Source organism: Leptosomus discolor, chromosome 1 (genome assembly GCF_034619465.1).
Source record: "Leptosomus discolor isolate bLepDis1 chromosome 1, bLepDis1.hap2, whole genome shotgun sequence".
In the NCBI taxonomy this organism is placed as follows: Eukaryota; Metazoa; Chordata; class Aves; order Leptosomiformes; family Leptosomidae; genus Leptosomus; species Leptosomus discolor.
The window spans coordinates 87,954,668-87,982,523 of NC_141391.1; the positions used below are offsets into that span (position 1 = coordinate 87,954,668).

The window sequence follows — 27,856 nt, forward strand, 5'->3', positions numbered from 1 at the left end:
GAGTGGCTGCTGTCCTGCACAGAGGATGCTGGGACACAGTGCTCTTTGGGGCTGGTTTCTCTTCCCCCACCCTTCAACAGGTACTCAGTTGGGACCACTGGGATGGCTTGGATGTGGTCTGTGAAATCTGTAATGAAGCTGCTGACACTCATCCCTAGATTTCTGTATTAGCTGACCTGTGTTTTGCATTTTCTTCCTTCAGAGGCAGCTGTTTGAGAGCTGTCCGAAGCAAGAGAGAAAATACCAGCAATAATTAAAAAAAAAACCCAACAAACTCAGAAGGTATTTATGTTATTGCCTCTATCTTCTTGTCGGATAGCTGCTCCTGGATAACACGATAGCAGCACACAGCAACAGCCCTTAACGCTGTTGTGCTTGGCTTTTCTACTACCAATGGATCTCTTTTCAATGATGCAGACTTTTTTTTTTCAGCCATCCAGATATTTCCCATAATGGCTTATTCAGCTGACTGTAAGAAAAAAACATAAGTGGCAAAAGTCAGTTAAATCTCTCTGGGCGACAGTTAATAGCTTTTTGGTAAAATGAAGTACCTGAGTCAAAGGTGGAGAAGCCAGGACTTTTTCCAGGCTTTGTGGCTGCTCAAAATGAAAGTTGTATTTGTAATGGGTGATTTTGGGAAACCATGAGTATGGAAAGGAGATAATTTTGGTTCCTGAATGAGGTTTTAAGGCAGCCCAGTAACTGAGCCACAGGATTCCCACAGCATCTCCCTGGTCAGGAGATCAGATTGGCATCCTTCTGGGAGCGCTGCACTGGAACGGGAGCAAGGCTTACGGCATGCTGCCGTTTCACATGTGGCACAATATTCCCCCTGGATTTACAATGAACTTCTGTTTTAGCTGTTGCCTGCAGAAGGATGATAGGTTCATATCTGTAGATAATGAATTTCAAAATTAGTATATGACTGTACTTTGGACTGGTAATTTTGCAGAAAGAGGATTCACACCTTAGAAGGCATAACAATCCGTGACATCTGATTTCCCATATTCTGACTAATAAAAAAAATTAGGTGAGTACATGTCAAAAGTATTAATATAATGAAGTAAAGCTTAACACCACCATTTACGATGGAGCTCCACCTATATTGCAACAATTTGGGATCTTGCAGGGTTCTGGATTAAATGCAGTTTAAAATCTTGTGCCCAATATTATAATGGTATGTGTTATTCCCTACAGCATAATACTGGGAGACTAGAGCGGCAGGGTAGGGGAGGGGGGAATATTGCTCAAGAGATTAAGTTTTATTGTTGCAATTAGATTTATCAGCAGAGGCTCTCACATCCCCATAAGATGATTTTTGGTTTTGTTACAGTTTGTGTACAGTTACGCTAGTTGACTTCTGGAGGAACTCACATGATGTGCTTATCTTTTCATATATAAACTCAGAGAATTTACAAAACGTTGAAACTGGAAACAAACAGCATTGTAATTTAAGAAATATGCTGCATATTAGGTCACTGAGCAGCATTAGGAAGCATTTACATAAGCACAGCTGTTTGAATGCCATTTCCATGAGAACTTCCATGTCACCAAAATGGATATTCAAGAAAAGGATTGGAGAATTTCTTCTCAAGGGGTGAGGGGTGAAACCCTAAAATGTCAGTATATTAATTGGGTTTATTTGTGTAAATACAGAGTCCTTTTATTAAATTGGTGTTTGGGAACATTTGGATTTAGTTGATTTGTGTTCCTTGGGAATTAGAACTTATATTAATTGATTGATTACTTAATCTTCATTAATTCCTGTGGACATGCTTATTAATTACATCCTAATTAATGCAAAATTAATTCATAATTATTAAATGTTCTACCACAATGTCAGAGGAATTAATAATGATGGGCTGGTTTGAAGAGTCACTAGTCTATCCACGGTGAGATGGACACTGCCATCGAGAAATAGGTTGATGGTTATTAATTGTGTCAAATACAAAACAGCTTTACCTGAATTGATTAATGGTGTGTTGCTCATAATTAAATGCCTTTAAAACCCCCAACAAACCAACCAACCGACCACTCAACCCTCTTCCCCCAAACCTACAAAATAAAACAAGGGGTGGGGGAGAGGCAATTTATCAAAACAAAGCAGGCTTAGATTAAGGCATCAGCTCTACAAAGACAATTCTGAAGAATAAGGAATAAAAGCTGGTAGCTTTTATTAAAAAAAAAAAAAGTAATAAAAAATTAATGGTTTGAAAATATGGAAACTATTATATTTAAGGCGTATCTGAGTCTGTGTAAGCCTACACAAGGCCTTCCAAAAGGGACCAATAGCCCCATTTATCAGCGTCCTGGGTGCTTCTGCCTTCCAAAGAGGCGGGAATATACAGTATGGCAGTTGGTAGGACAATCTGAGTTGTGTTTAATACTCTGCTTTGTTTCATATTCCTCTGCAAACAAGGAGTTTGCCTTTATGAAAGTTGCTTGAGTGGTTATTTCGAGTCCTTATGTATTCCAGTAAGATGATTCTGGTGACCTGATTATTTACAACAGGGAACTGAGAGAGGAAAAATAGATTAAGGTGGGAACAGAAAATATGTGAAAGTGGAAATAATACATGCTTTTGTAAAATTTAAAAACCACATTATAAACACCAGGAAAGCGTATTGACTTGCTATGTTGCTTTATTTTAGACTCAAAGGGAAAAGCTTTCTTTAGATAAGGATAGTTTTAAGCATATGGAGAAATATTTTTGCAAGCATTTGATGCTACTGTGGTTTTCCACATATATATTTAGCAAACAGTAGAGAAATCTGGACCGTAATGCATTAGAAATTCAAAATAGATGTTTATAACATGCATTTGTATAATTTTTGTACTGCTTAGGCTCTGACTGCTTCCTGACTCAGTTCTCTGAAACTGAGCAATGTTTACAGCCACCATGAAAAAAAAAAGGAAGAAGAGCCTTAATGTCAGTAAGGTGCTGGAATTTTTTGAAAGTATTTAGCTACAGTGGTGACAATATTTTTCATTCTTTGTCTTTTTAGTTGTGAGGGAGTGAAAATTACATCTTTAAACAGTGTATTTTCTTATTTTGGAATCCTGGAAACAAACTTTTATTTTTAAAACCCAATCATTTGCAGCTCACTTCTTGTAGAGTCTGGTGGAGATGAGGACTCCAGACTGCACACATTGGACTGTGCACCAGGTAGCTGAACTAGCAAGAAGCACTGCAGAACAATTAACAGAACTGGTAGTTTACAAAAATAATAAATTTAGATTAGTTCATATTTTATGGAAGCCTCCAAAAGAAATATTGCTATCAACTGTTAATGGAGGAAATGGGTTGTACTGTACACTGAAGTTGCATAGCAGGAGAAATTATCAGAACTTGTGTATTAAAGGCATAAAGGAATTTAATGAAGCTTTGAAATTATGTGTTTGAAGTTGGGTTCTGCTGATGGCAGAAGAGAGCTGTAAGCAGGCTTCTGCGCCTCCATTGAGGTTTGTCTCTGTGGTGTTTTTCAGGCAGGCAAGATTTCGCCCTGCTCTTCTCCCAAGCCTTCTGGATGCAAAACATCTCTGAAACAGAAGCTGGGCAGGTGCATTAGTGTGAGAGTTTGACCTGTACTAATAAACCTAAGAGGGTGCAAAGAGGGATAAAGTTGTACTGAAGCATTACATGTTGAGTCCTACAGCAGGAGATGTCAATGTCTTTTTCAGGGGAGTGCCCTGAGAGAACAGATTTAACTCTAATAATCTTAGCTTGGCTATATTTGTTTTGTTCCCAAGAAATAGGTACAGCTTTCAAATATGCCAGTTAAGTCTGTCACTTCCTTTTAGAATATTTTTTTTTTCTTCACTCTCCCCTCTATACACCTCTCCAGCTATAGGGGTCATGTTTCCAAACTGATGAGAATATATATATATATATATATATCAGATTTTCTTCTTTGACAGTCTTGTAACCTGGACTGTTTGTGTTGCAGTCTATTAAACTCATATTATCATGTAGCAAGACAGCGAAGTTACAATTGGTCAAATGATCACAACAGTCTGGTGTATAATTTTAGATGCTGTGGCCAGCGCTTTTATTTTGAGGTAGAACATTGTGCCCCTCATAGGCCTTCATCCGTAAAAAGTACCACTGCCATCTCTTCTTCACTTAACTTTGGGCTCTGAAAAAAAGGGAAACCAGATACTCTAAATGAACTTCAACTGACCCCAAATCATTCTGAAATAATCACTCTTGGAACATGTAAGCTCACATTACTATAATTAAGACTGTCCATTTGTCTAGCTGTGATTTCTCTAAGAGCAGTGTGGTTCTGAAGTTTTTTTGTGTGCCCTTTAGCATCCTGGCCAAATCATTGCTCTGTGAACTGTACTGAAACTGACTTCTTAAATCCAGTGCCCTGGGAGTTTGAAGAAAGGGCAGTGCCTTCATGACACAGCTGGAGTCCTTAGAAACCATTAGTGGCACAAGTGCAGTTGGCTGCTTGGGTTTTAGGGGTTATGATCGCTTTTCAGGAACTCTCTTGCCACAGCTCTTTAGTGTGAAGAAAATATGGGATTTAAGGGTTAGACATTCTTAATGAGGACTAGTTTAATCATAATTGTCTTATGGTTCAAGGACCTCAGGGAATGACACATAAGTGTTGTGTGTTTGGTTTGACTGCCAAACTCAAACCAAGGTTTGAGTAGGTTTTTCTCTACTTTTAAGCTGAAAGTCCTCACAGGACATCCTTAAAACTTCCTGCTGCTGGCATCAGAGGATCTTCTGCAGATTTCCAAAAGATAGCTTGGGTTTTGCTTCTTCACAGAGGTAGCACATAATAATGCTAACCTGAGAAGGAAACAAAGATTGTGACTAAAAGCTGGAGATGGGTGAACAGCTATTTTAATTATTCTTCTCATCGGTTTAGAAACCTGATCCCTATAGCTGTAGAGCAGCAAGAGGGGAGAGTGAAGAACAGAGTCTTTATTGATCAAGAATTGAAAAGGAAATCCACCTTCTCTGTCATCAGGTGTGTGCAAAGAAACTCCCTTTCCACAAGCAGAGTTCCTGCATTTTGGTCTAAGAAACTGAAGCTCAGAAACACGGAATATGGAGCAAATATCTGGTTGCTAGCTGCTGCTACCCAAACCAAAGGGAGAGAATGCTATTGCCTGAGGCTTTGATAGGGCCTTACTGTGGACATGGTTGGTGAGAAAGCATCATCTGCCTTTGGTCCAGTGAATGAGTAGGCATGGGTTTCTGAGAAGCCGTTGAGTTGCTTTCTGGATCTGCTCCTGAAAACAATGCATTATAAATTGTTTTCAGTTATAGTACTGAGCATCACCTGGGCAATGCCTAGCAACTCCCACTGTCACTGGCATTAAAGGGATTGAGGGGCATTCACCATCTCCAAAGAATCAAGCTCTTTGAGTGTTTGGATCAAGTTCAGCAAGCTTTATGCTTATAAAGGAGCCCTGTTCCAATTGGTAGAACTCTGACATGAGTTAGATAAGGAGGAATTAATCCTTTGTGGCTCGCTTTCTTTATCTACAACAATAGATAATGGTTGTATCTCCTTTGTCCCATGTCTAAGAGTGCTTTGAGATCCTTATCCTAAATGTATAGAGTGCAATGCCAGGAATAACCATTAGATTATGTCCTATGACCTTTCTTGTATCACGGACAATTACATTAGCCATGTGATGCAGCTGAATAGCTTGCACTGGGATAAAACATAATTCACATTGGGCTAAAGTTTATCTTCCACAAAAGCATCAAGTCTTGAAGATGTCAAGGGGCAGAGAAGCCACTATCTCCTCTGGTTGCTCCAGTGGTTAATCACTGTCACTGCTGAATTTGTCTTCATCTTCCAACTGTTGGCTTTCTTTGTGCCTTTTTTCGATAGACTAAAGACCTCTTTGGCACCAAGCATTTTCTAATGGTGAAGTACTTTCATACTGTAATCCCAACACCCTTCCATCATTTATTGAGAGACAAATCATGTTCCTTCACTGTGTGGCCTTTTTTACCCCCACTTCTGTTTCTTAAGCCACTCCACCCAAAAAAAAGCCCAAATGGTTGGGATGTTTTCCTGCATGCTGTCCAACATTATTTTTAAAATATGGACAGCCAAAGGGCAGGTACTGCTCCAGTCTGTCTCACCAGCCTACGTACAGCAGTAAGATCATCTCCCCGCTTTGATACTTCTCAGTATTTTCAGTCCGAGACCACTCTTTGCTCTGGCATTGCCCTGGAAGTTCATGCTGAATTACTTGTCTACTTCTAGCTTTTCACTCCTCCAGGGTTACAACTTTCCAGGAAATGGGATGTCCCCTTGGGGTTCTTGATAGGTTTTTTTTTGGTTTAAAGTCTGATCATATTCCCACCGGGACATTTGCACATGCAGTTGTTTTTCTTCAAGATACAAAGCATTATAATATATTTCAGGTCATCATCAGATATCACTGTGCAAACACTTCAGTTTGCATTTTCCACATATAGCAAATATTTGTAAAAGGATAAGGACAAAAATGAATGGAAAAAAAATGCTACTATCTTTATTAGCGCAATGTATTCTCCATATCTAGGGTTGGAAAGCACAGAGAAAACTTACATCTCTCTAGAATAAGAAATAAGCTTAGCAAATCACAGTCTCTCTCAGGAATGCAACTCAACTGTATACATAGAAAACTGTCTGGTAGCATACAGAATATATGTAATCTGCAGATCAGGACACTGATAAATAGAATCATTATTCCTAATCTGAATAAATGGTATGCAGGCTTTTTTTCCCCCTGCAAATCTGGCTGTACAATCCCTTTTTCATGCACTCCAGGTCAGAAGAGAGAAAGGTACAGGATTTCTCAGTGCCATAAATAAAATACAGTGGTTGAAAACCGAAGTGAAGCTGTATAAGACAGTAGGCAGGAAAATCATCAAGGGCTAGAAATGGAAAGCAAGATTAAAGGTAATACTTAGCCACAAGACTATCCTTAGCAGCTTCAGAATAGCATACAGTTAAATAAACACACACACACTAGCAAAACTTACTTTGTAAAGTGCCTTGCTCTCACTTTTAACAGCAGATGATTACTATTTACTGCAGGGTAGTGAACCACAGGAAGCCGGCCTTTTTTAGCCCTCTTGCCCTGGAAAAGAACTGTCTGAAGGCAACTCAATATAAACTTCCTTCCTTCCCTTCCCAACCCCAGCTCCCTGCCCCACCTCGCCCCTCCCCTCCCCGAGTTGTGGCTTTTTTTTCCTTGACTGTCTAGCTGAGCCTCTACAATTCAGACAACCGAGGATCACTCCTAGCTATAGAGTGTTTTTCATTGGCGATGCTGAGTCTTTGTGTTTTGTACAAGAGCCAGGGAGAGCAATGATGCAAACCTACCTGACCTGGGCTTGCAGAAGCACAAGAACTTTGATTTGCAATAGGAACCTCCCCACCCTCAACCCCTTGGTAAAAGAAAATGCATGGTGAAGCAGTTTGCAACCTCTGAAAGTTTAGGATTTCGTGAACACCTTTAGCCAGTTTCTGACTCTGAAAGTGGTAGTTGCTTAATGAGATAAGTTATTTCAGCGCTGCAGAACAGAATTACCGAGAGGTTGCCACACTTACCACAACTAAGTTTTATGTGAAGGGAAACATAAATCTTGCATCTGGGCATTCTGTGCATACAGAAACATGGACAATGAGGTGCTGAAATCAGTGGCACAGTCCAAGATCCTTTTTATCCTGAAGAGAATGACTCTGGAATTAATTTGAAAGTGAAGGAAGTAAAAGAGGTGACTGAAGAAGAGCTGCTTTGCTACAACAGCCATTCAAATGTGTACTTTACATTTGACTAGATAAACAGGGTCACAGACTTTATATTCAAGGTGGCTTAAGCTATGCTTATTCCCTTTGCTTGTCCTGGTGATTTTTGGCTATGATATTCTGCTTTACATTTGCAGCAGATTAGTGTCAGAAGTCAGTAACAGCAATAAGTTGTTAAGTAGTGGCTGCTGTTAATAATGATCCTGTGCTTTTTCAGAAGGGTGTATATCAGCTTAGATTGTGGTGTTTTTCTTAATCTCTGCAGCTAGATTGCTATTCCATCTCTAGCACTATAACATTTAACCGGGAGCTAAAAAATGAACTACAATTTCAAGGGGATGGGGGGGGTATTAATATTGTTGGAGTGTGTTTCCTAAGCTGGTCAAAGCCATTTGTTCCTAAAAATTCTTATTTAAAGATGAAGCTAAAAGATGATCAAAGCTGGATAAAATTTCTTTCACAGTCAGTGAATCTGGTGAAGAGTATATATTTTTGGTCTATTTAAACTGTCTATAAATTCAAGTAAAATTCAGTTAATGTTTGGAATCCTAAAACGGAATTTTGCTTTAAGGAATGGGAGCTTTTTATTTTGAAATAAGAAAACTGAGTTAAAGAAGAAGAAAGCCGCAAGAAGAACAAACTCAATGTCCTTCTCAGTGCTGAGTGAGCTGTTTTAGTCAAAACACTGATAACTGTGATCTTCCTAACTCAGCCACAGTTAATAATTCCAGCTACTGGACTCAAGAAAAGCCTACCAGACTGAACTTCTCAGGGGATTTGTATGAATACACACAATCCCCTAGTGAGGGGTGAGAGCAGGTGCTTGGAAAGGCAGAGTAGGGAACTAAACAGGAGGTCTGTGAGCGTCTCATGGGGCTGAACATTAACTGATCTGTGACAATCTTTCTCTTCCTATCACGTGGAAGACCTTATAGGTTTTGCTTTCAGTCTGATGTCCAAAAAGAAAAAATCTGAAGCCTTTTTCAAGGTGGAAAGATAGTCCTCCCAGCCAGCTATAGTTAAGAGTTGGATTTTTTCAGAGGGGCTGGATTTGCTCTCTGTTGGTAGCTGGCATTTCCCTTAGTGTGGATAGGAGCGTGAAATGCCATGTTGCATGTCAAGAGATGGAGCGCTGTTCAGGGACAGCCTCTCCATGCTTGTGAGAGCGCAGGATAGCCTTCAAGCAGGTCTGTTCAACTTGTTGAAGTCCTCGGAGTGCAGAAACTCTGAGCTGTAGCCCTTCAATACACTGCACTGCAGAGCTCAGAGTACACCCACCCACCCAATTGGATATGGTTAGTGCAGGAGGGGTCTGTTGCAGCCTGCTACTGTGGCCAGGCTAATCACAGTACCAGACTTAAAGATAGCTTGAAGTGTATGTCGATTTCAATCACAGTAGTGACTGACTTTCCATGGATACAACAACCTGTAGATAGACTAATTGATTACCCATGTTTTTGATTAGTAGGCATTGCTTCTTGCCTTTTCTTGCTTTTCTTCTTTAAGAAAAAATTATATATTCGAGGACATGTAAAATCCATATGTATTTCTGCATTCAATAAGAAAAGAATTTCTAAACCTTGTATTTGGATTTTATATTGGCTAATGCAGAAATCAAGTGGATCTGACCAGCGCATCAGGTTTGAGCTTCTAAATCTTTCTGGAAGCTTGAGACTTAAGTCAGAGGCACCTCTATAGCCTAAAGAGCACTCATGGATCGCATCCCCTATTTTAGTGTCCACAGGATTCAACCATCTTATTAAGGCTTTCATGTTTGATCACTGGATTTTATGTCATCAGAAACAAGAGTTTTCTTCATAAATTAATTCTGAGCAAATTGGCAGCATCTACCCCACCTCAGTCTTTGCAATAGTGTGGGGAGTGTTACAGCTTTCTTTTGTTGCATAATGACAGGGTTTAATGGGAAAACACCAGGTCTCATTTTAACAGGATTTTATATAAGTGTATTCCTAGACTTAATTTTATTTTACTGGATCTCATCCTCTGTATCTCTCCTAAGCTTTAGCTGCGCTTTAGCATTGAATTTTATTAGCTTCAAAATTTCATGGCTGTGCAGCTTACTGGCGAGGAACGCAAGTTATTGCAATGGCTTTAATAGGAGTGTATTTTTTCATTCTTAGTTTTATGTAGGTTTCAGTTATAGTTTCTTCTGAAATGTCATTCTTAAAATGTGAACAGGTGCGTAATAAGAACTGTGTACACTGAAGATATGTGTCAATGATGGGTATTATATTTAACAAGCTGAGAAATATCAACAATTTGAGGATTTGAAACCAAAGTGATTTGGAACCCTGTCCAGAAGTATTTTTAGGGAAAAGCTTATCCGTAACTAAAAAAGAATGATGTCCTTACAGCTCTCAAGGATCCAAGCAAATGGGTTGTGGTGGGGTTGGTTTGTTTTTAAGGACAAAAGGGATTAGAGGGAGAGAACAAGCAGCATTTATTCATCACTAGGGTATTCTTTGACTAATAAGCAGTTTGAGGTCAGCAATAAGGTCCCTTGAGTGTAGGTGCTTAGCTGAGCACGGGTGGGGAATATCTCAGAAGTGCAGCATGGAATGTTCTTCCAGGTTCTAGCAAAATCGTGGGAAATAAGTGTCTTTAAATTCTACCTCCATCAGTGAGCTCCTAATACTGAGTGGAGCAGTGCAAACCCAGACCATTCTCAGCTATAGAATATAGTGGTGCCACTGAGATGGACTTTTGCTTCCCATGAGAGGTGAAATCAGAGAGGACTCTGGCGAGCTGCTGGAATGGGCAGAGGCTGGAAACTGAGCAACTGCTGCCTGTTTGCAGGTGGGTGCTGCTCTTGGATAGCAGCACCACCACCTCTTCAGTACTCTGCATCACCCCAGCCAGTACCAGCAGAGGACAGTAACAATGCATTGACACCTGATTAAGCTCTGTGTGAAAGCAGTTTGGTTTTGCCTCGGTTGGTGTTATGAAGTCCCAGGGGCCCTCTGCTTTGACATACCTGGGATTCCTGTGTTGCACTTCGTTCCCCCTTTTGCATGGTGCATGCTTCTTAGCTCAGGCACAGCACCACACAAGGCCAATCTGCACTTTTCTCATAAAGTCTCTTGAAACTCAGACCATTGCAGAGTATGGTATAGAGAAGGTACTCTTGAATTTTTCAAGGCTTTTTAGCTCTGGTTGAACATACAACAGGAGGAACTTGGGATGGTTCCAGCAAAGCCACTCTCTCCAGTGGTCCCAGTAACAATAAGCTAATGCTGTGCAGGACCTGTTTGGGTCTTACAAAATCAGGTGAGGTCCAACAGGGTTTGCTAGCCTTGTTTCTGTATTGTGCTCAAGTACTACTCCGCTTCTCTTGGCCGTGGAATTGCTCGTGCTGTGCTGCACCTGAGCTGATAGATCTCGCTGAAGCTAAGCTGCCTCTGCAATTAGCCATAATACGTGTATCTGCAGCTGCGTCATGGCTGATTTACAGCTTGGATAAAATGGCTCAAGGCAGCTGAGAGTGAACTGCTGAGATTCAGATACAGTTTTCATGCTGTTTCACTTCCATAATATAATGTGAGGAATGCAAGGAATGCACAGAGATGACAGCTTAGAAAAGCTGATTTGGCTTTCAGGCATCAAGGAGATTGATACCTATGGTGTGAGGGATCTATATAATGCAGCTTTTCAAATAATTGTTGGGCACTTGGCCATCTGTGTCATTTATAAGGCTGAGGTTGTGTGTGTTTGACAGACAACAAGACAGCTCTCTGCTGCTTTCCTTCAGCAGCAACAGAGCTGGCAAAAGTGAACACCAGTGGTCTTGCTTCTGGGATCCTGTTACCTTCTCCATTAGACCTCGATTTCGCAGTGTACCAGCACCAGAGGCTGAGCCACTTGAAAGAATTCCTTACTCCCTACCCTGTGTGCTGGTTCCCGCCCTCACCTCATGATTCCCTGTCCCCTCAGTTTGCTCAAGTTGGCTGTTTGTGAGGATGAGCAATAAGCAGTATCTGTCAACTGGCTTTAAAACAGTCCTCCTAAAAATAAATAAAAAACCCCCTTCTCTGTTGGGGATGGAAAAAGTCCAAATACCTCTTCTCTTACTCCTTAAGAAAATACATGTGGAACCTCATCCTTTATTAAACAAATGCTATGATTAAAGCAAATGCTGAGGCAGGCAAACAGAAAGTTCCTACATTTTCCAACACATTGAAAAAAATGTTATTTATTTTTTCAGCATTGCTTGAGAAACCCATTAGCAAAAGACGAGACAGTGAAGCTGTACAGAAGGCCAAGATCCTTTACGCATCCTGCATGAATGAGAGTAAGTGGCCTGATTTGAGAGGAACATGTATGTGCTAGCTGTTTTTATAAAGACAGGCTCTTTTGCTCTCTACTGGGCTCTGTGAAGCCTTGTGCAGATGCACAGGTTTCACTGGCTTGGATTCAACTGGATGTGGTTGGTCTTCTACACGTTTCTGAAGCTGGCTATTGAGATTGAGGTACAGCAAGGCACAAGTCAGTTCTACAGAGACCCCTGCTTGTCGGGCGACTGTGAAGGGAACTATTTACCTGTGCAAAAAGGATGCCAAAACCACACCACAGGGGTGTGGGGGTAGTGCCTGGTAAATCAGAGGAGCCCTCTGATGCAATTCTCATATTGACACTTTCAAGAGCCTATTGCTCAGCACCTTCTACCTTTCTCTAAATCGATTTAGTCAAAACACTTCCACAAGGCTGGGCATAGAAAGCCCTGGACTCTAGCTTTGAGTTAACTGCATGTCAAGCAAGTTTGGCTGGGAAGCCCTATAGCCACATTGTGGAGTGCTTTTCCTGAGCTTGTAAATGTTGCTGTAAGATGATGTACAATAGGTTGGGACACATCACTACCTTTATGTAGCTACATGGGTGAAAGATGAGTTGGGAGGGAGTGGACTTTGTCCTTCAAAGTGCCCTTTGTCCTTCTGACTCTTTCAGACTTTATTTCCTGTGCATTTTTCTTCCAGCACAGCCTGAGACTGACTATCAGCAATTGAGACAGCCTGCCCTGCAGCCAAGATGCTGACCCCTCTAGCTTTGATTAAGTACAATAAACCCCTCTCAGAAACAGTGACATTTCTATGCTAGTTTCTAAGCGAGGAAAGGTTTTTTTAATTGACTTAATTCCAGCTCTTGCCTTTTTTGAGAGCACTGATTTGCCTGTCTCATTCTTGATGCAGATAAACTGGGTTGGACTCCCAGACTTCTGTGCTCATGGGCAGAGCAGAGGCTTTGGGTTTCAGCTATTGTGTTTTGTCTTGCCTAGAAATCAATTGACGTCAATAAATCTTTGTCTCATGTGGCTGCTGCTGGATTTGATTTGTCTGGAATGTAATTGTTGTCACCCTTTGACATTTCAGATAAAATTGAAAAAGCTGACGTGAAACCCCTGTTAAGTATACTGAAGCATTCACCTTTCCGCTGGCCTGTGCTGGAATCCAACATTGGACCTGAAGGGCTGTGGTCAGAAAGGAGGTTTAGCTTAGTCCAAGCCTTGGCAACTCTTCGTGGTCAATACAGTAACTCTGTCTTCATCCGTTTGTATGTGGCCGCTGATGATAAAATCTCCAATCGATATATCCTGAAGGTACAATATAGCCTGTCTAATAGGTTACTGTGCATGGTATTTTGTGGTCCTGTTTTTTTAAAAACATGTTTACATGCCAAATGTTTTCACTTGATTATTGTTGCTATTACCCACTGACTTACAGATGTACATAGGCGCCAATTTATGGGAATGTAGAAGCCACTAGGAACCACATGCTATTGAAAAATATTTCTGTGCAGGATATTTTCTCCTTTCAAATGGCAAAAAAAGGTAAAATATGTTCCCAGTGAACCAATGTCCAGGGTCTATGTGCATGAAAATGAGAGAGGTGGGTATCTAGTCCTGGGGATGTTCTGGATGCTGCTTATGACTCAGGAGTTGCATGAAGGATGTTTTTTTTTGTCTGTAAAAATGAAGAATGGTGCATCAGTAGCAGGTGTTTTGAGCTTGAGCTATTTGTCTTCAGATGGAAACACATTATCTTGTGCTTATACAGCACCATATAACGCAGATGTATCCCAAACACTTCTAAACCTGAAATACAGAATTCACCTTTTTACTGAAATGCTATTGCTTTTGGACCAAAGCATTCCCAGTTTGTTAACAGTCCATGGCATTGCACAACAGTTTAGATCAGTGAGAAAAAGACCCAAGAAATGTTGCCTCACTGCAGTCTGACAAAACTCCAGAGAGAATTATATTACTGTGAGATGTCACCATGGCAAGACTGAGTGTCTGGGACAAATGCATTGTTGTTTAAGAAGCAGGGATGAGTAGCCAGAGTAGACCAGTCCTCCACTGCTACAAGAAAATAGTTTATGAAGGCAAGAGGGAACGACAAATAAGAAAGTTATGATGCCATTCATCACAGAGAAATAGGACCTATGATCCTTACCTTGCTAACATCTTGGCTAGCTGTCAGAATGTAGCCAAGAATACGCTGTATTTGGGGATCAAACAACAGTTAACTGTGGTGGTACTGGAGTGGGTGTCGATTCTGAGTCAGTTCTTTAAAATGCCTTTTGCCTGAGGCGTTTTACTGGTATAAAATCGAAGGGTAACTTTTCCTCATCGCTAGCTGAAGATTTGTTTAAAAGAACTGAAACAGTAGAATCAGGAGAGATGTTTAGGTATCTCCTGTCATAATATTTCAGTACAAGTCACCTGTCCACAAAGGGTTGGGCAGAGTTATATCCTTATTGCTGGTCTCTTGGAAATGAATTATACCTAGCGGTATTTTCGCTCGGTATGCTTAGTGGTACCTAAGAATTAGGTATCTAAATAACTGAAGCACTACCTGCTGTGAATAACATATTCTTCTGTAGGGTACTCTGTTGTTGTTAATTTGATTAAGAACTTGATCTGCAGAATGCATCAGCCAGTATTCTACTTCATCCATGTTTTAACAAATTCCCAGGGGTGCAGATGTACCATGGAGTATTTCAATCTGCTTGTGAAAATGGGTCTGTTGCAAAATTCCTTTTGTTCAGCATTGCAAAATCATGAATGGATCAGAAAAAAAGTAGAAACTCCAAATAAAACTTTGTTCAGCATTCAACACGATCTTTTTTTTTTTTTTCTTGAGGGCTGAAGAAGTTGGTTAACTTTTTTTGTTTGTTTCTCATATTTGTGCTTTCTTGCTTTCAATGGGTTGTCAAATCTAACTCTTAAGCCAGGAAAATTTGGATGAGCATTTCATGCAACAGTCACATAATTGAAATAGACCAAATCGTCTGAAGTTAACTATTACCAGGACACACATATGCAAAGCATAAGAGTATATTCTTTTTCCTCAATATGCTGAATAAGGAGGTGATACTGGTTTTTGAAGAATCAGAGTTGCACTGAGCATCACAGATACTCTCCTTTTAGTGGAGGATTTGTTTTATTTGTTTATGGTGTATTTTAAATGTTGAGAACATCAACCAGTAGAGGAAAAGATGACATTTATTCATTAATTTTAGATTTCTAAGTTGTATTTATTTAGGTCATTTTTATAAATGTAGAAAATGGGAAATATAAATGGTGTAGGACTTAGATTAAAAAAGACTTAAGTGAAATTGTATGGATAAATACAGTCTCTTTTCACTAGACTTATCTTTTCAAAACAAATACAGTATCCAAATAATAGTTTTTAGAACATCAAAACTGTTGTTTCTGCTCCATCAGTATCTTATTCAGAGTTTGGAAGGTGGTTGAATTATGTGTTTGGCTTCAGCTTCTGTACCTTAACATAACCTGATTGTGTTGAAGTGTTCTGGGAAATCTCAGTTTCCAGTGGTAATTTTAAGATATATGCTGCACTGTCAGTTTTGCCTGGTTAGGAACTTGAAACAGTATACAAATACTCCCGTGCAGTCATCTCACTCAAAAGACTAAGTGCAGATCTCAATGAATTTTCAGGACTTCTTTAGAAATTACCGTGAGAACTGTATTCCAGTATTAGGGCGACTGTGGACCAACAAATTTGATCCATATTTAGATCAAAAAGATCAGTGTAAGTCACCTGGACATAGCAGACATCTTTAGCTAACGTACTGGAGGCATAACCATTTCCCGTGCATGCACACAATCATTTCTGTGGCTGGTATCCAGCTGTTTCGGCAGATCTGTTCAAAAAGCCAAATACAATATTCACTGCTGATCTAGGGTGAAGCTCAAAGGTGTAACCTCAATTTCAGTCATAGAAGGCTCATGATGGTTTCCAGATACACAGCAGCTAGCATGCGGCAGCACCTAATGGGCATTTGGTCCATACACTAGGCCAGTGTTTGTCCCAGGCTGATTCTTGTGTCCCTGAAATATGTATAGGATGCATGTTTGTCAGCACCAACTGTTTGATCCTGTAGAACCAGGCCTATTGCATTATCTACTCGCTAATGGAACCATAAACACATAAGTCATGTAAGTAATTCTTTGCTGCAGTAGGTGGCTCAGATATTGCAGAGGGCATCTGAGGCTCCCCAGAGCACGATAATGTGATTTAGGTAATGTCTGTCAGCACAGGATAGCATTTTTCTGTTGTTTTGAAATCCTGTGGAACTCGGGCTGGTGCAGTGTATTATGTATTAGATATTTACACACATCTCCTGTAATTGCCAGAAAAACATGAACTATTCCAAGGTTGCTTATAGGGATACCTTTGAATTCTAATGAATTTACCTATTAAATGCTGCTGCTTGTTATTTTTAACAGCTCGACCAAGCAAGCCTCTCTCTTGCATCTCGAGAGGATTACCTAGAAAACACCACAGAAGCCAAATCTGTAAGTATTATTAGCCAGAAATCAAAGTGACAGTTTTTCCCCTCAGTTTTTTTAATTGTTGCTTTTGTTTTGTTGAGCTCCAAAGTGAGAAAGGTTTGTGGTTGCAGATTTGGTTTCTTCAGGATATCTTCTATCAGAAAGCACTGCCACTACAAGCACCACTACCAAAACCACACTTAACAAAGTTTCTCAAATGAAGATTTTTTTTTTTTTTTTTTTTTTTTTTGATAATGTTTGAAGTCCCCCCACCCTGCTTTTCTTCTCCATTGGAACAGACCTCTGGAATTCATCTTGTCCAGCCCTCAAGCACGGTTGACCTCTGGAGTGTGCTACTAGTTACTGGCCTACAACTGGACTTTGTGCTGCTGATCTCAACCCTCTGAACCTGGTCACTCAGCATATTTTCAATCCATCTCACTGTTTACTTCTCTAACCCATACTTTTTCAACTTGGTGAACAACCACAACTGCTCTGCCCTCATCCAACAAGATGTAAATGTAATTATAGAAAGTTATCAGGCTGGTTAAGTATGATTTCCTCTTCATAAATCCAGACTTACTACTCCTGATCACCTTATCATTCATTTGTTTGGAAACAGTTTCTGGGAGGTTTTTCTCCATCACCTTCCCAGCGATTGATATGAGGCTGACCAGCTTTTAGTTCCCTGGATCTTCCTTCTTGCATTCCTTGATGATAGGGGTGATACTTGGTCTCTTCAAGCCCTTAGGAACCTCTCCCAATAGCTAAGACATTCTAAGTATTATCCAGAGTGGACTTGCACTGGTATCAGCCAGCTCCCTCAGCACTCATGACTGTAACCTATCAGACGCACTGGATTTACTTCATTTTGCTCCCCAATCTGGTCCTCTTCCACTAAGGACAGGCTCCCCTTGTTCCAGACTTCCTCTCTGGTCTCAGGGGCCTGGGATTCCTGAAGGCCAGTCTCACCAGTAAATACTGGAGCAAAGTTTGCATTGAGAGTCTTGGCCTTTTCAGTGTCATTTGTCACCCTGCTCCATTTAGCTGCAGATCCACATTCTCCCTGGTCTACCTTTTGCTGTTATGTACTTCTGGAGACTTTTCTCACTGGTTTTCACATCCCTTGCCAGATTAAACTTCAGGTTGGCCTTGGCTTTCCTAACCATATCCCTGCAAGATTTGTCAGCAGCTCTATACTCCTGGGTCACCTATCTGTGCTTCTACTTCTTATACACTTCCTTCTTATGTTTGAACTTAGTTAGGAGCTCCTCACATACTCATGCAGGCCTCCTACCACAGAATCACACAGAATCACAGAATGGTAGGAGTTGGAAGGGGCCTCTGCAGATCATCTGGTCCAACTGCCCCACCAAAGCAGGTTAGCCTATAGCAGGTCACACAGGAATGCGTCCAGACGGGCTTTGAATATCTCCAGAGAAGGAGACTCCACAACCTCCCTGGGCAGCTTGTTCCAGTGCTCTGGCACCCTCAGAGTAAAGAAGTTCCTAAAAGTACCTCAGAGTAGAGAAGTTCCTAAAGTACCAACTTTGCTTGATTTCCTACTGGTCAGAATGAACCTTTCTTGAGCTTGGAGAAGCTGTTAGAGCTTCATGTGTTTACACTGATCTCTTACATAAAGGACAACTCCCTCTCCTCACCTTCCCAGCCTGTCATTCCTAAAAATCCTGTATCTGCCCATTGCAGCACTCCAGTCACACAAGTTATCCCTCTATGTTTCCATGCTCCCAGTGAGGTCATAGCCCTGTAATTCCACACAGACTTCTAACTCCTCCTGTTTGTTCCTCAAGCTGTGTGTATTAGTGTGAAGGTATTTCCAAGGGACACCCAGTCATGCTGATTCTTCAGTATGGCCTTAAGAGCTTTTCTTATAAGGCTGTCCTGTAGGCGCTTCCTTCTTTACACACCTACGCTCAAAATGGTTCCATTTCAGCTCTGTTTTGTTGATTATGTCCCTTCTTTTCCCATCACCCTGGGCCTTGGCTTACCTACCCTATTCGCACTTTCGTTAGTCGTTTCTTGAGGAATCACTGCTTCCCCCATTGTTTCTAGTTTAAAGTTCTCTTTACCACATTGGCCAGCGTGTTGGCAAAGATACTCTTGCTCTGTTTAGTCAAATGCATCCCATCTCTTCCAAGGAGCTGTGAATTCTCAAAGGGGTTCCCATGATCATAGAAACCAACCCTCTGCTGCTGATGCCAGCTGTGCAACCAGTTATTAACCTACAAGACCTGTCATGTCCTCCTCAGTCCCTTGCCCCTCATGAGTAGGATCAAGGAGAACACCACCTGGGGCCCATGCCCTTGACCTCTGTTCCCATAACCCTGTAGTCGTGCTTGATACTTTGCAGGTCACCGCTGGCAATAGCATTAGTGCCCACCAGGAAGAGCAGCAGGGAATAGTAGTCAGAGAGATGGATAAGCCCTGGTAACCTCTTCACAACATCTTGAAAGTGAGACCTGCAGGAAACAGCAAACCTCCCTAGATGACAAATCAGATTGGCAGATGGGGGCCTCCATCCCCTGCAGTAGTGAGTCTCTTATTACCATTGCTTGGTTCTTCCTTCTAGTGGTCCTGAAGGGCTCAGGCTCAGCCACAGCACTCCAAATGATAGCGCTCCTGGGTCCTCATCAGCTACAAGTGGACTTCCAGCCTTCATTGCAATGGGAGTTTCCACTTTCCAGCTCCATAGGCACAGGCTCCTCCTGCTCTTCTGCTGCAGCTAGAAGTCCAGGATTCTGAAGCTTCAGGGTCTCAGGGCAGGTCTGGTTGATTTTTCTCATCTCCTCTCAGGCTGTGTGATCTGCTGACCTCTCACAGCTTTGACTTGGCAGTGCAGCTCCTCAGCAACTGCATACCTCCTGCATCTTAGAAGACCATGTGCCCCAGCCTTAGCGAGAGGCCGTAGGCACTCCCTACAGCCTGAGACTTGCAGAGCTGCATCCTTCCTTATGAAGCACCACCTGAGTCCAAGAGTCCAATAACAGACAGTTAACCAGCGGTGCCTGGGGATCATGTCCTGTGGCCTGTGACCACCATATCTAAGGATGGGTATGCCAGACAAAGTTTGCTGACCTTTTCTTTGGGAACTGCTGCATCTGTTGACAGCCTCTGGGAGCTGTGCTCTGGGGCTGGCTCTTATGTAAGCCTCTGTCTGGCATGGGCTCAAAGGGTACCTGACTCTCCCTGATCAGGAGTCAGCTAGAAGAAAGGCTGTGGGCACCCTTTGATCAAGCACAGCTGCCAGAGTTAGCAGCTGGCACCTCAGCTTTTTCCTCACCTCAGCTTTTATCTAACCTGGTGGCAGCGGGAGCCCTGGTGTCCTTTATGTGGGACCCAGGAGTTCCCAGATCGTAGACATTGTGCCCAGAAGCTCAAGACCAACTCAGCAAAGTGGAGTCCAGAAGTTGCCATCTCCATGGGCTGCCTTCGTGAGTTGCCCTCTGGGCCTGCCTCTTGGGCTCAGTGTGACCAGAAAGCTGAGCACATTTCAAGAGCCACTGCAGGTTATTATCAAGTTAACCTGAATTCATTTAATGAAGGGAACAAGAGTTCCTCAACAGATTTCAAGTATTCATTTCCTCTTTCCTGCTCCTCTTTATGCTTTCTTTCCTACAGCTTAGTTTCTTGCTGCTTTTCTATAGACAGCAGTTGTGGATCAATTATGTTTATCAAAGGCTTTAAGATATCAATATTTGACAGTGGCGGCACCTTTTCCCGCATCACTCGATGAAGGTCTGTGGGCAGTATCCAGCACATGCAGCCCAAAGGTCAAATAAAACAACACCTTGGGTTTTTATGGGGGATAAATCATTGCTCTGGATTACTTCCCTGTTGACTTGCCTGAGGGGTTAGTAAGTTTTTAGCCACATGTATCAGACTAGATGATGCCAGGATACAAAGATTTGTATCTACTAAAAGATTAGAGGTAGGAATGTGTTGGGATGTGATTTTGTTGGGCTGTGAGCCAGGAGGAGTTGGTGAGGAGCAATCTGGTCCCTCCAAAATCTCTGAAAGATTATGCTGGGGGGGAGGTAGCTTGCACTGGTATCAGTCCTACAGTGATTACTGTATGAGTTGGTGTAAAATATTTGTATACACTCATACATGTTGTCTAATCCCATTGTAAAAGCTCTAAGTGTTGTCAGTCTAATCCAGAAGTGTCATTTGCATTTCCTGAGTTTTATACTCTGTGAACCACAGCAGGTATCACTGTCTGTCACACACAGTACGTTTACAGTGTTATTTCTCTTTTTTTACTTGATGACGGCAGGCATTCAAGGTAAGGAAAGCACAACTTTGATTGCTAAGGCATGAAAGAACAAAGTATTATACTCTTTGCTATAGCTGGGCATTTCTGGTCTACTGCTACAGCTGTGCTCAAAAGAAAATCCAGTGGTTATTTCACTCTTTTTGTTTCTTTACAGTACCGAGATGCCTTTTTGCAGTTCATGGTTGATACAGCAGTACTTCTGGGTGCAAACACTTCACGAGCCGAATCTGATATGAAGTCAGTTCTAAGACTGGAAGTTAAAATAGCTGAGGTTGGTAATGTAATGCAGGATCGAAGCTAGCTTTTACAAAAAATAGTGCAATTGTTTTTCAAAATGGAAAGCCATTATATCAATAACCTTAGCAACAGTGGTTTTTGGAAGTAGAAAGAAGCAGATCCTGATGAAGAAAGGATGAACAATATTCCTCCCTTAGTTAAAATGATTTTTTTATTCTCAGGGGAAAGAAACCTTAGCCAAATACTCTTGGTCTTTTAAGATTGTTAATATGTCAACCAGGCTCAATAGAGATAAGCCGGGGGGCGGCATGCCAGTGCTTGAGGGATGGTGTCCTAGCGAGGTCCTTCAGTCTGCCATCTCAGTGGAGGTAGGGGATGGAGATCCATGCAGCAGCAGAGATGCAAGGGTTGTAGAAACCATGGAAGTGCCTGAGAATGGTCACATAGGAATTGGGGCTTCTCCACCCAAAAGGGCGGAGGGATCAATAGCGAAACTGAAGTAAGTGCATGTACACCAATGCACTGGAAGCCATTGTGCAGCTGGAAAACTATGATATAGTTGCAATCATGGAAACACGGTGGGATGTCTCACACAACTGGAGTGCTGCAATAGGTGGCTACGAACTCTTCAGAAGGCAAAGACAAGGAAGGAGAGGCCACTCAGGAGGACCACAAGGATGTCATGAGGTTATGCAGGGAGAAAATTAGACAGGCCAAAGCCCAAGAGACAAGAAAAAATGTTTCTATAAATGCATTAACAACAAAAGGAGGGCTAAGGAGAATCTTTATCCTTTGTTGGAGGTGGGTGGAAACACAGTGACAAAAGATGAGGGAAAGGCTGAGCTAATGCCCTAATGCCTTCTTCACCTCAGTCTTTAATAGTAAGACCAGTTGTTCTCGGGATACCCAGCCTCCTGAGCTGGAAGACAGGGACAGGGAGCAGAATGAAGCCCCCATAATCCAAGGGGAAATGGTCAGTGACCTGCTGCACCACTTAGACACAGACAAGTCTATGGGGCCAGATGGGATCTGCCCAAGGGTACTGAGGGAGCTGGTGGTGGTGCTCACCAGGCCACTTTCCATCCTTTATCAGCAGTCCTGGCTAACTGGGGAGGTCCCAGTTGACTGGAGGTCAGCAAACGTGACACCCACCTACAAGAAGGGCTGGAAGGAGGGTCTGGGAAATAGAGGCCTGTCAGCCTGACCTTGGTACCAGGGAAGGTTATGCAGCAGGTCATCTTGAGTGCCATCACATGGCACATACAGGACAACCAGGTGGTCAGGCCCACTGGTCAGCATGGGTTTATGAAAGGCAGGTCCTGCTTGACCAACCTGATCTCCTTCTATGGCCAGGTGACCCACTTAGTGGATGAGGGCGAGGCTATGGATGCTGTCTACTTAGGCTTCAGTAAAGCCTTTGACACAGTTTTACACAGCATTCTCCTGGAGCAACTGGCTGCTCATGGCTTGGATGTGTATGGTCTGCTGGGTAAAAAATGGGCTGAATGGCCGGGCCCAAAGAGTTGTAGGGAATGGAATTCAATCCAGTTGGCAGTCAGTCACAAGTGGTGTTTCCCAGGGCTCAGTATTGGGATCAGTTCTGTTTAATAACTTTATCAGCGATCTGGATGAGGGGATTGAGTGCTCCCTCAGTAAGTCTGCAGACAACACCAAGTTGGGTGGGAGTGTTGATCTGCTCGAGGGTCGTGTCATGTTAAAGGGCAAAGGAATTCGGCAGAAAATAACCCCCCTTGCTTTCCAGCTTGTCCTCAGATATCAGAGGGCCATCTGGGCTTAGATTCTGAGTGATGTCCAATTCGGCTCTGGAAGTCTGGTCGTGTCCAATATCAGTCTAGTTGTACATAACAGTTCACACAGCTGGATAGATAATTGAACTGTCATGTTTACAGAGTCCCTGCACTTAGGGAAATGATTTAGTGGTGGATTTGACAGTGTTAGGTTTACAGTTGGACTCAATGATCTTAAAGGTCTTTTCCAACCTAAACGATTTTATGATTCTATGATTTTATAATTTTGAGGTTGGTCAGAATTTGAGTCTGTGTCGAGCAGCTATGTTAGGAATACATTACCGTGTATTCAAGAAGCAGGCTGGGCTAATTCTCTGGGAACAGTCTAAAAGCAGTGCAAGACTAAGGTGGGATATTGATGCTTGGTAATGAGAGGTTGCTGGTTACAGTAGCACCACAGTTAGCTCCTGAGCTGCTTTCATGGGGCACCCTGGGAGAAGGGACGAGAAACTCCATGAGTTTTAATTTAGAGGACCAACTGAATTTAGAAAAGCTAAGCAGATTTAAATCTGGTACTCAGTTCTCACCGATTTCTTGGTAACATTTTTTCCCCATTGTGGAGTTCAATTTATGCATCAGGGCTGTTGCAGCCTGAAGGTGCATTTCTGCTTCCTTGTATCCCTGTTTCAGTATGGCTACTGCAGGAATCCCTCTCCTGGGAGCTGCAAATCTGCTATCATTTCTACTTCTTCTAAAACTAGAGAGAAGAGTTAGCCTCAATGTTGGCAAACCAGCAAAAGTTAGTCTACAAACTTGACACTGATTTGCAGAACTGCCAGCTAAGCTGAGTATTTCTTCATATTGTCAAGGAAAGAAGTTATCCCCTGTGAAATGTTGGGTCTCCTGTTAACAAAGAAGCCTGTTGTACAGGGCAGATGATGCAGCAGATGACTTTTCCCTGGATTCTGCTTTGGCAGTCTACAGGATGAAAGGCAGTGATGCTTCTTAACGGTGTGTGTGTGCAGAATTAATGGCCATCCACAATAATAGTAAATCGGTGTTTCCATCTCTCCGCTAAAATGACGATGTTTTGTCAAACCTCTAAATAAAGCCCAAATTCAACTTCAGTTACCTAGGGTGGATGGATTAATGAGCAGATTGTGACCTAGTAGACCTGAAAAACAGAAAATGTTTCTTCTGTTTATCGGTGATGTAATAAGAAGATACATCACCACCTCTGGCAGCTCTAATGCTTTTACTTAACGAATGTCTTGGCTTTAATTTGCAAAGTATATAGGTGCAATTGCCATATAAGATGACATGTATCATGTAACAGCCCTCAAGATCAGTAATGTATACTGTTATGCAATAAGCCATACTTGCTCATGGTTACCTTATTTCTCTTTAGTATGAATAACCCTCTTAAAATATATCCAGATATTAGGCATGAGTCCAAGGACATGGATTGTTGCATAATCCCTAATGAGCACCGAGATTTTTGTAAACATCTTACCATGATTTCAAAGGACCTGTTTGTTACTTAGTCTTTTACTGTATTCTGTGTTCCTCTGTGTTCGCTTTAAGTGAATGTATATAATGGAGAAGTTGTGTGCTCAGGAAGAGACAGCAAGAGTAAAGGGAGGATACTTTGGATATAAGAAGGAGTGGCATTCTTTGAGAGAGCTTGTTGTGCACAAGGAAGATTTCAATTGGGTTTGAATTACTGGAGGGAGAGGGAAAGTTTTGAAAGGAAGGGAGCAAATGGGTTCAAGAAGAGTTTAAAGTTTTGTCAGATAAAATGAAATTTGCGGAAAGGGAGAAGAAAGTCACTTTTTTCTGTGTCGCTTGAGCAATAGTGAAACTGCAGACACTGGAGAATTTTGGTTGGAGAACTGCCAGCTGTCTGGTTAGTCTGGCGTCAATCTCTGTCCTCTTTAAACTGCACAGCATACAGCCTGTTGTATAGGATTTACCTTAGAGGGCAGCTGGAATTGCCATTGGGAATTCTTGTTTCTCTTGAATGCTGAGAAAATTTTGAGCTACATCTTGTAATTGGTTTGTTTTTCTACTGAACCATACTGTCATCTTAGAATCTGAAGGTCCCTTGTCATTTATAAAAGGGCTTGCTTTATATTCAGGATATCTTTTGTTATGTTCTTGGACTTTGACACCACAGAGGATCCTGAGGCCTGGCTCCTCTGGTCACCCAGATGAGAGGCCTGGTTGGAGAATGCTTTAATTCATGTCTGGCCTATATACCCAGGGTTCCTGCTACAGAAATCAGGATGGTGTGTTAAAATGAGAAGAAACTTCTCTGTGTCTGGCTTTTCCCTCAGATGGAGTCAGGCCATGGCAAGAACATGTTCAAATCCAAGAGATGAGATGCGCTTCCACCTATCTCAGCTTTGACCTTTTAAACCATATAGTTTGGAGCTGGCTTCTACCTCATGTGATGAGATTGAATAAGTATTAATGGTCTAGGTGTGCTTTTATCTGTTATGAATCCACATGCATTTCCTTAGTATAATCAGAGTTAAAATGAGTTGAATATGTTCAAAGAAGACACGCAGCTCATTAAATTCCCCAGCAAGGAGTTAAACTGGTAATGAACCGTGTTCCATTTCTCTTAGTTAAACGCGATCCTCAGAAAGGCAAGTTAATGCTATGGATGCTTAGAAAACAGGTGGTGAGGTTATTTCTGCACTGGGATTATGATGGGCAGTAGTGATGTAAGAGCATTCCCTGAAAGATAATCCTTGTTTTGATGTCTTTGTGGGGTTTTTTTTGTTTGTTTGTTTTTTGTTTTTTCCAGATCATGATTCCGTATGAAAATCGAACAAGTGAGGTGATGTACAATAAAATGAACATATCAGAGCTCAGTGCCATGATTCCACAGGTTAGTTTGGGATAATTGCAAAACTATGGTTTTAACGTCTGACCTATATAGTTAAAATTGCTTTTAGTGTGCAGAGCAGCATATTAAAGGAATATCACCAGGAATGTGTGTACTCAGTTACAGTATATGTTCTTTTAAATACAGTTACAACTTGACTGAAGTTTGAAAACGCATGTAATGACAAGGTGCAATAGTTTCTAAATTTTTAATAAGTAAAGCTTTGAAACCATTAGTCTCAAAGATGCAACTTAATTAATAAATCATCTCTCTTCACAATCTGTTTTAACCAGCCTTCTCTTTGTCATTGCAGTTTGACTGGCTGGGATACATCAAGAAAGTGATTGACACCAGACTCTATCCTGAGCTCAAAGATATAGGTCCTTCAGAAAATGTGATTGTCCGTGTCCCCCAGTACTTCAAAGATTTATTCAGGATACTAGAAAATGAAAGGAAAAAGTAAGGATCTTATGACGATTTCACCAACAGTTATGAGGGGACATCAAATACTGGGCTTTTCCTGGGATTTTTAGGTGCTTGAGACATTCTTGGAATCAAGTCTCTAGGCAAAAGGCCTGTTTGGTTTTGTCTGAATGAGGGTATAGATATTAGTTTGTGTGTAGCAGGGGAACTTGCAGTTTCAACACTTTTCTTTTTTATGGAAAACACAGGTTGCAGTAAAGCTGCTCTTTCCAGGTACATTCAGCAACTCTTGTGTAGGGTCTTGCATCTTGTGAAAGCATTTACACTTGTAGAACATAGTTTTAAAATACAGGTAGCTCAGATTAAACATGGTAGATATGCTTTGCACAGGGAAGCAAGACAGATTTGGGCAGTGTGATGAAAAAAGTGTATGTGAAGATGACACCCTATTTAGAAGCGTCATTATGACATCTAAATGCTTTCTGTGATAATTTGCTCTCTGCTGAGGTGTGTTGCTGAACTTCTAAAAAATTATTGTTATGCTATTGTCTCCAAAAGTCATTCTTTGCTGATTCTACAGTATGGCCACAACTAAATTTATATTTCAGGAAAAAAAAAGACTAATTCAGAAGCTTTATTATATTGTTGCTCTACATCTCCAATGGCAGAATGCTAACATTAATTCATAGTGCTTGTAAAAACAACACATAGATCAAACAATATGAAAAATAAAAATTACTGATCTGCCTATGGGTCATCAAACATCCTTTCTTGATAAAATTCAGACAAATATCATTAGTGTACCAGCATTCTTAATCTATGAAGAAAGTCTTCTAAATGGTTTGGGCTGTCCATGCTTTGTATCTCAAAGTTGGTTACATCAGTGAGGATAAAGCAGTGATTTAGAGGATGCACATGTAGCAAGACAACAGAGAATTAGTTATTCCCTGTGTACAAATATATTTACATGCAAATATATTCTGTAACTACAGAGTAAATACCTGGAGACATTGTCTATTAGGGTCTTACTTGGGGAGAATCTGAGTATTCAAGAGTAGTTAAGCCAGCCTATGTGACATGGCAGAGGGAGGCTGGAGTAATGACCAGAAAGAATGGCCAGACTTGTCTTCAGCAAAGCTTGAGACCAGCTTCCTGACCCTCACAGGGTTAGGGAGGTGGGCAAAGGCATTGACTGCTTTCCAGCATGTTCATGCTGCATATCTTATAGCTGATAATGGTTTAGGCATTTTCTACTCAGTCTTACGCCAAGAAATTTGTGTCATAAAATGTTAGAAATGGCAAATAGTGCTAAACTCAACCCAAGCAAACTTCAAATTCTTGTACATAAAATCCATCCAAACGGTCACTGCATGATAACAAAGATCATGTTTATCTATTAGATGACAATGGTCATTAATTAATGTCATAATCTGCTCCAGAAGTAACCTTGTTATCTCTCCTAAGAAAATTAGGAAATCATCTTAATGCTAACTCCTAACAATGAGGTCTTAACATTTCCCTGTAGGGTGAACTCTGAAAGCTTAATAAGGATATTTTCTTCTAGGTAATCTCATTTGTCATTGTCCATATGATATTTTAAATGTTAAATTAATGCAAACAGCATGAATTTGATTTGTTACAGTAAATATCTAGACCAATCAAATTTGTAGTAAA

The 27,856-nt window shown here is 41.3% G+C and overlaps 1 protein-coding gene across 1 annotated transcript in view; it reads left to right on the forward strand.

Moving 5' to 3' along the window:
- The window catches only part of PHEX (phosphate regulating endopeptidase X-linked), a 105,513-nt gene that overhangs the window by 11,456 nt on the left and 66,201 nt on the right, over positions 1-27,856 (forward strand). Inside the window, exons 4-9 of the mRNA XM_086467578.1 lie at positions 11,998-12,084; positions 13,160-13,386; positions 16,543-16,611; positions 21,036-21,152; positions 25,679-25,762; positions 26,073-26,218. Of these exons, the coding sequence (XP_086323704.1) occupies positions 11,998-12,084; positions 13,160-13,386; positions 16,543-16,611; positions 21,036-21,152; positions 25,679-25,762; positions 26,073-26,218 (730 nt within the window). The remainder of the gene's footprint in view (positions 1-11,997; positions 12,085-13,159; positions 13,387-16,542; positions 16,612-21,035; positions 21,153-25,678; positions 25,763-26,072; positions 26,219-27,856) is intronic.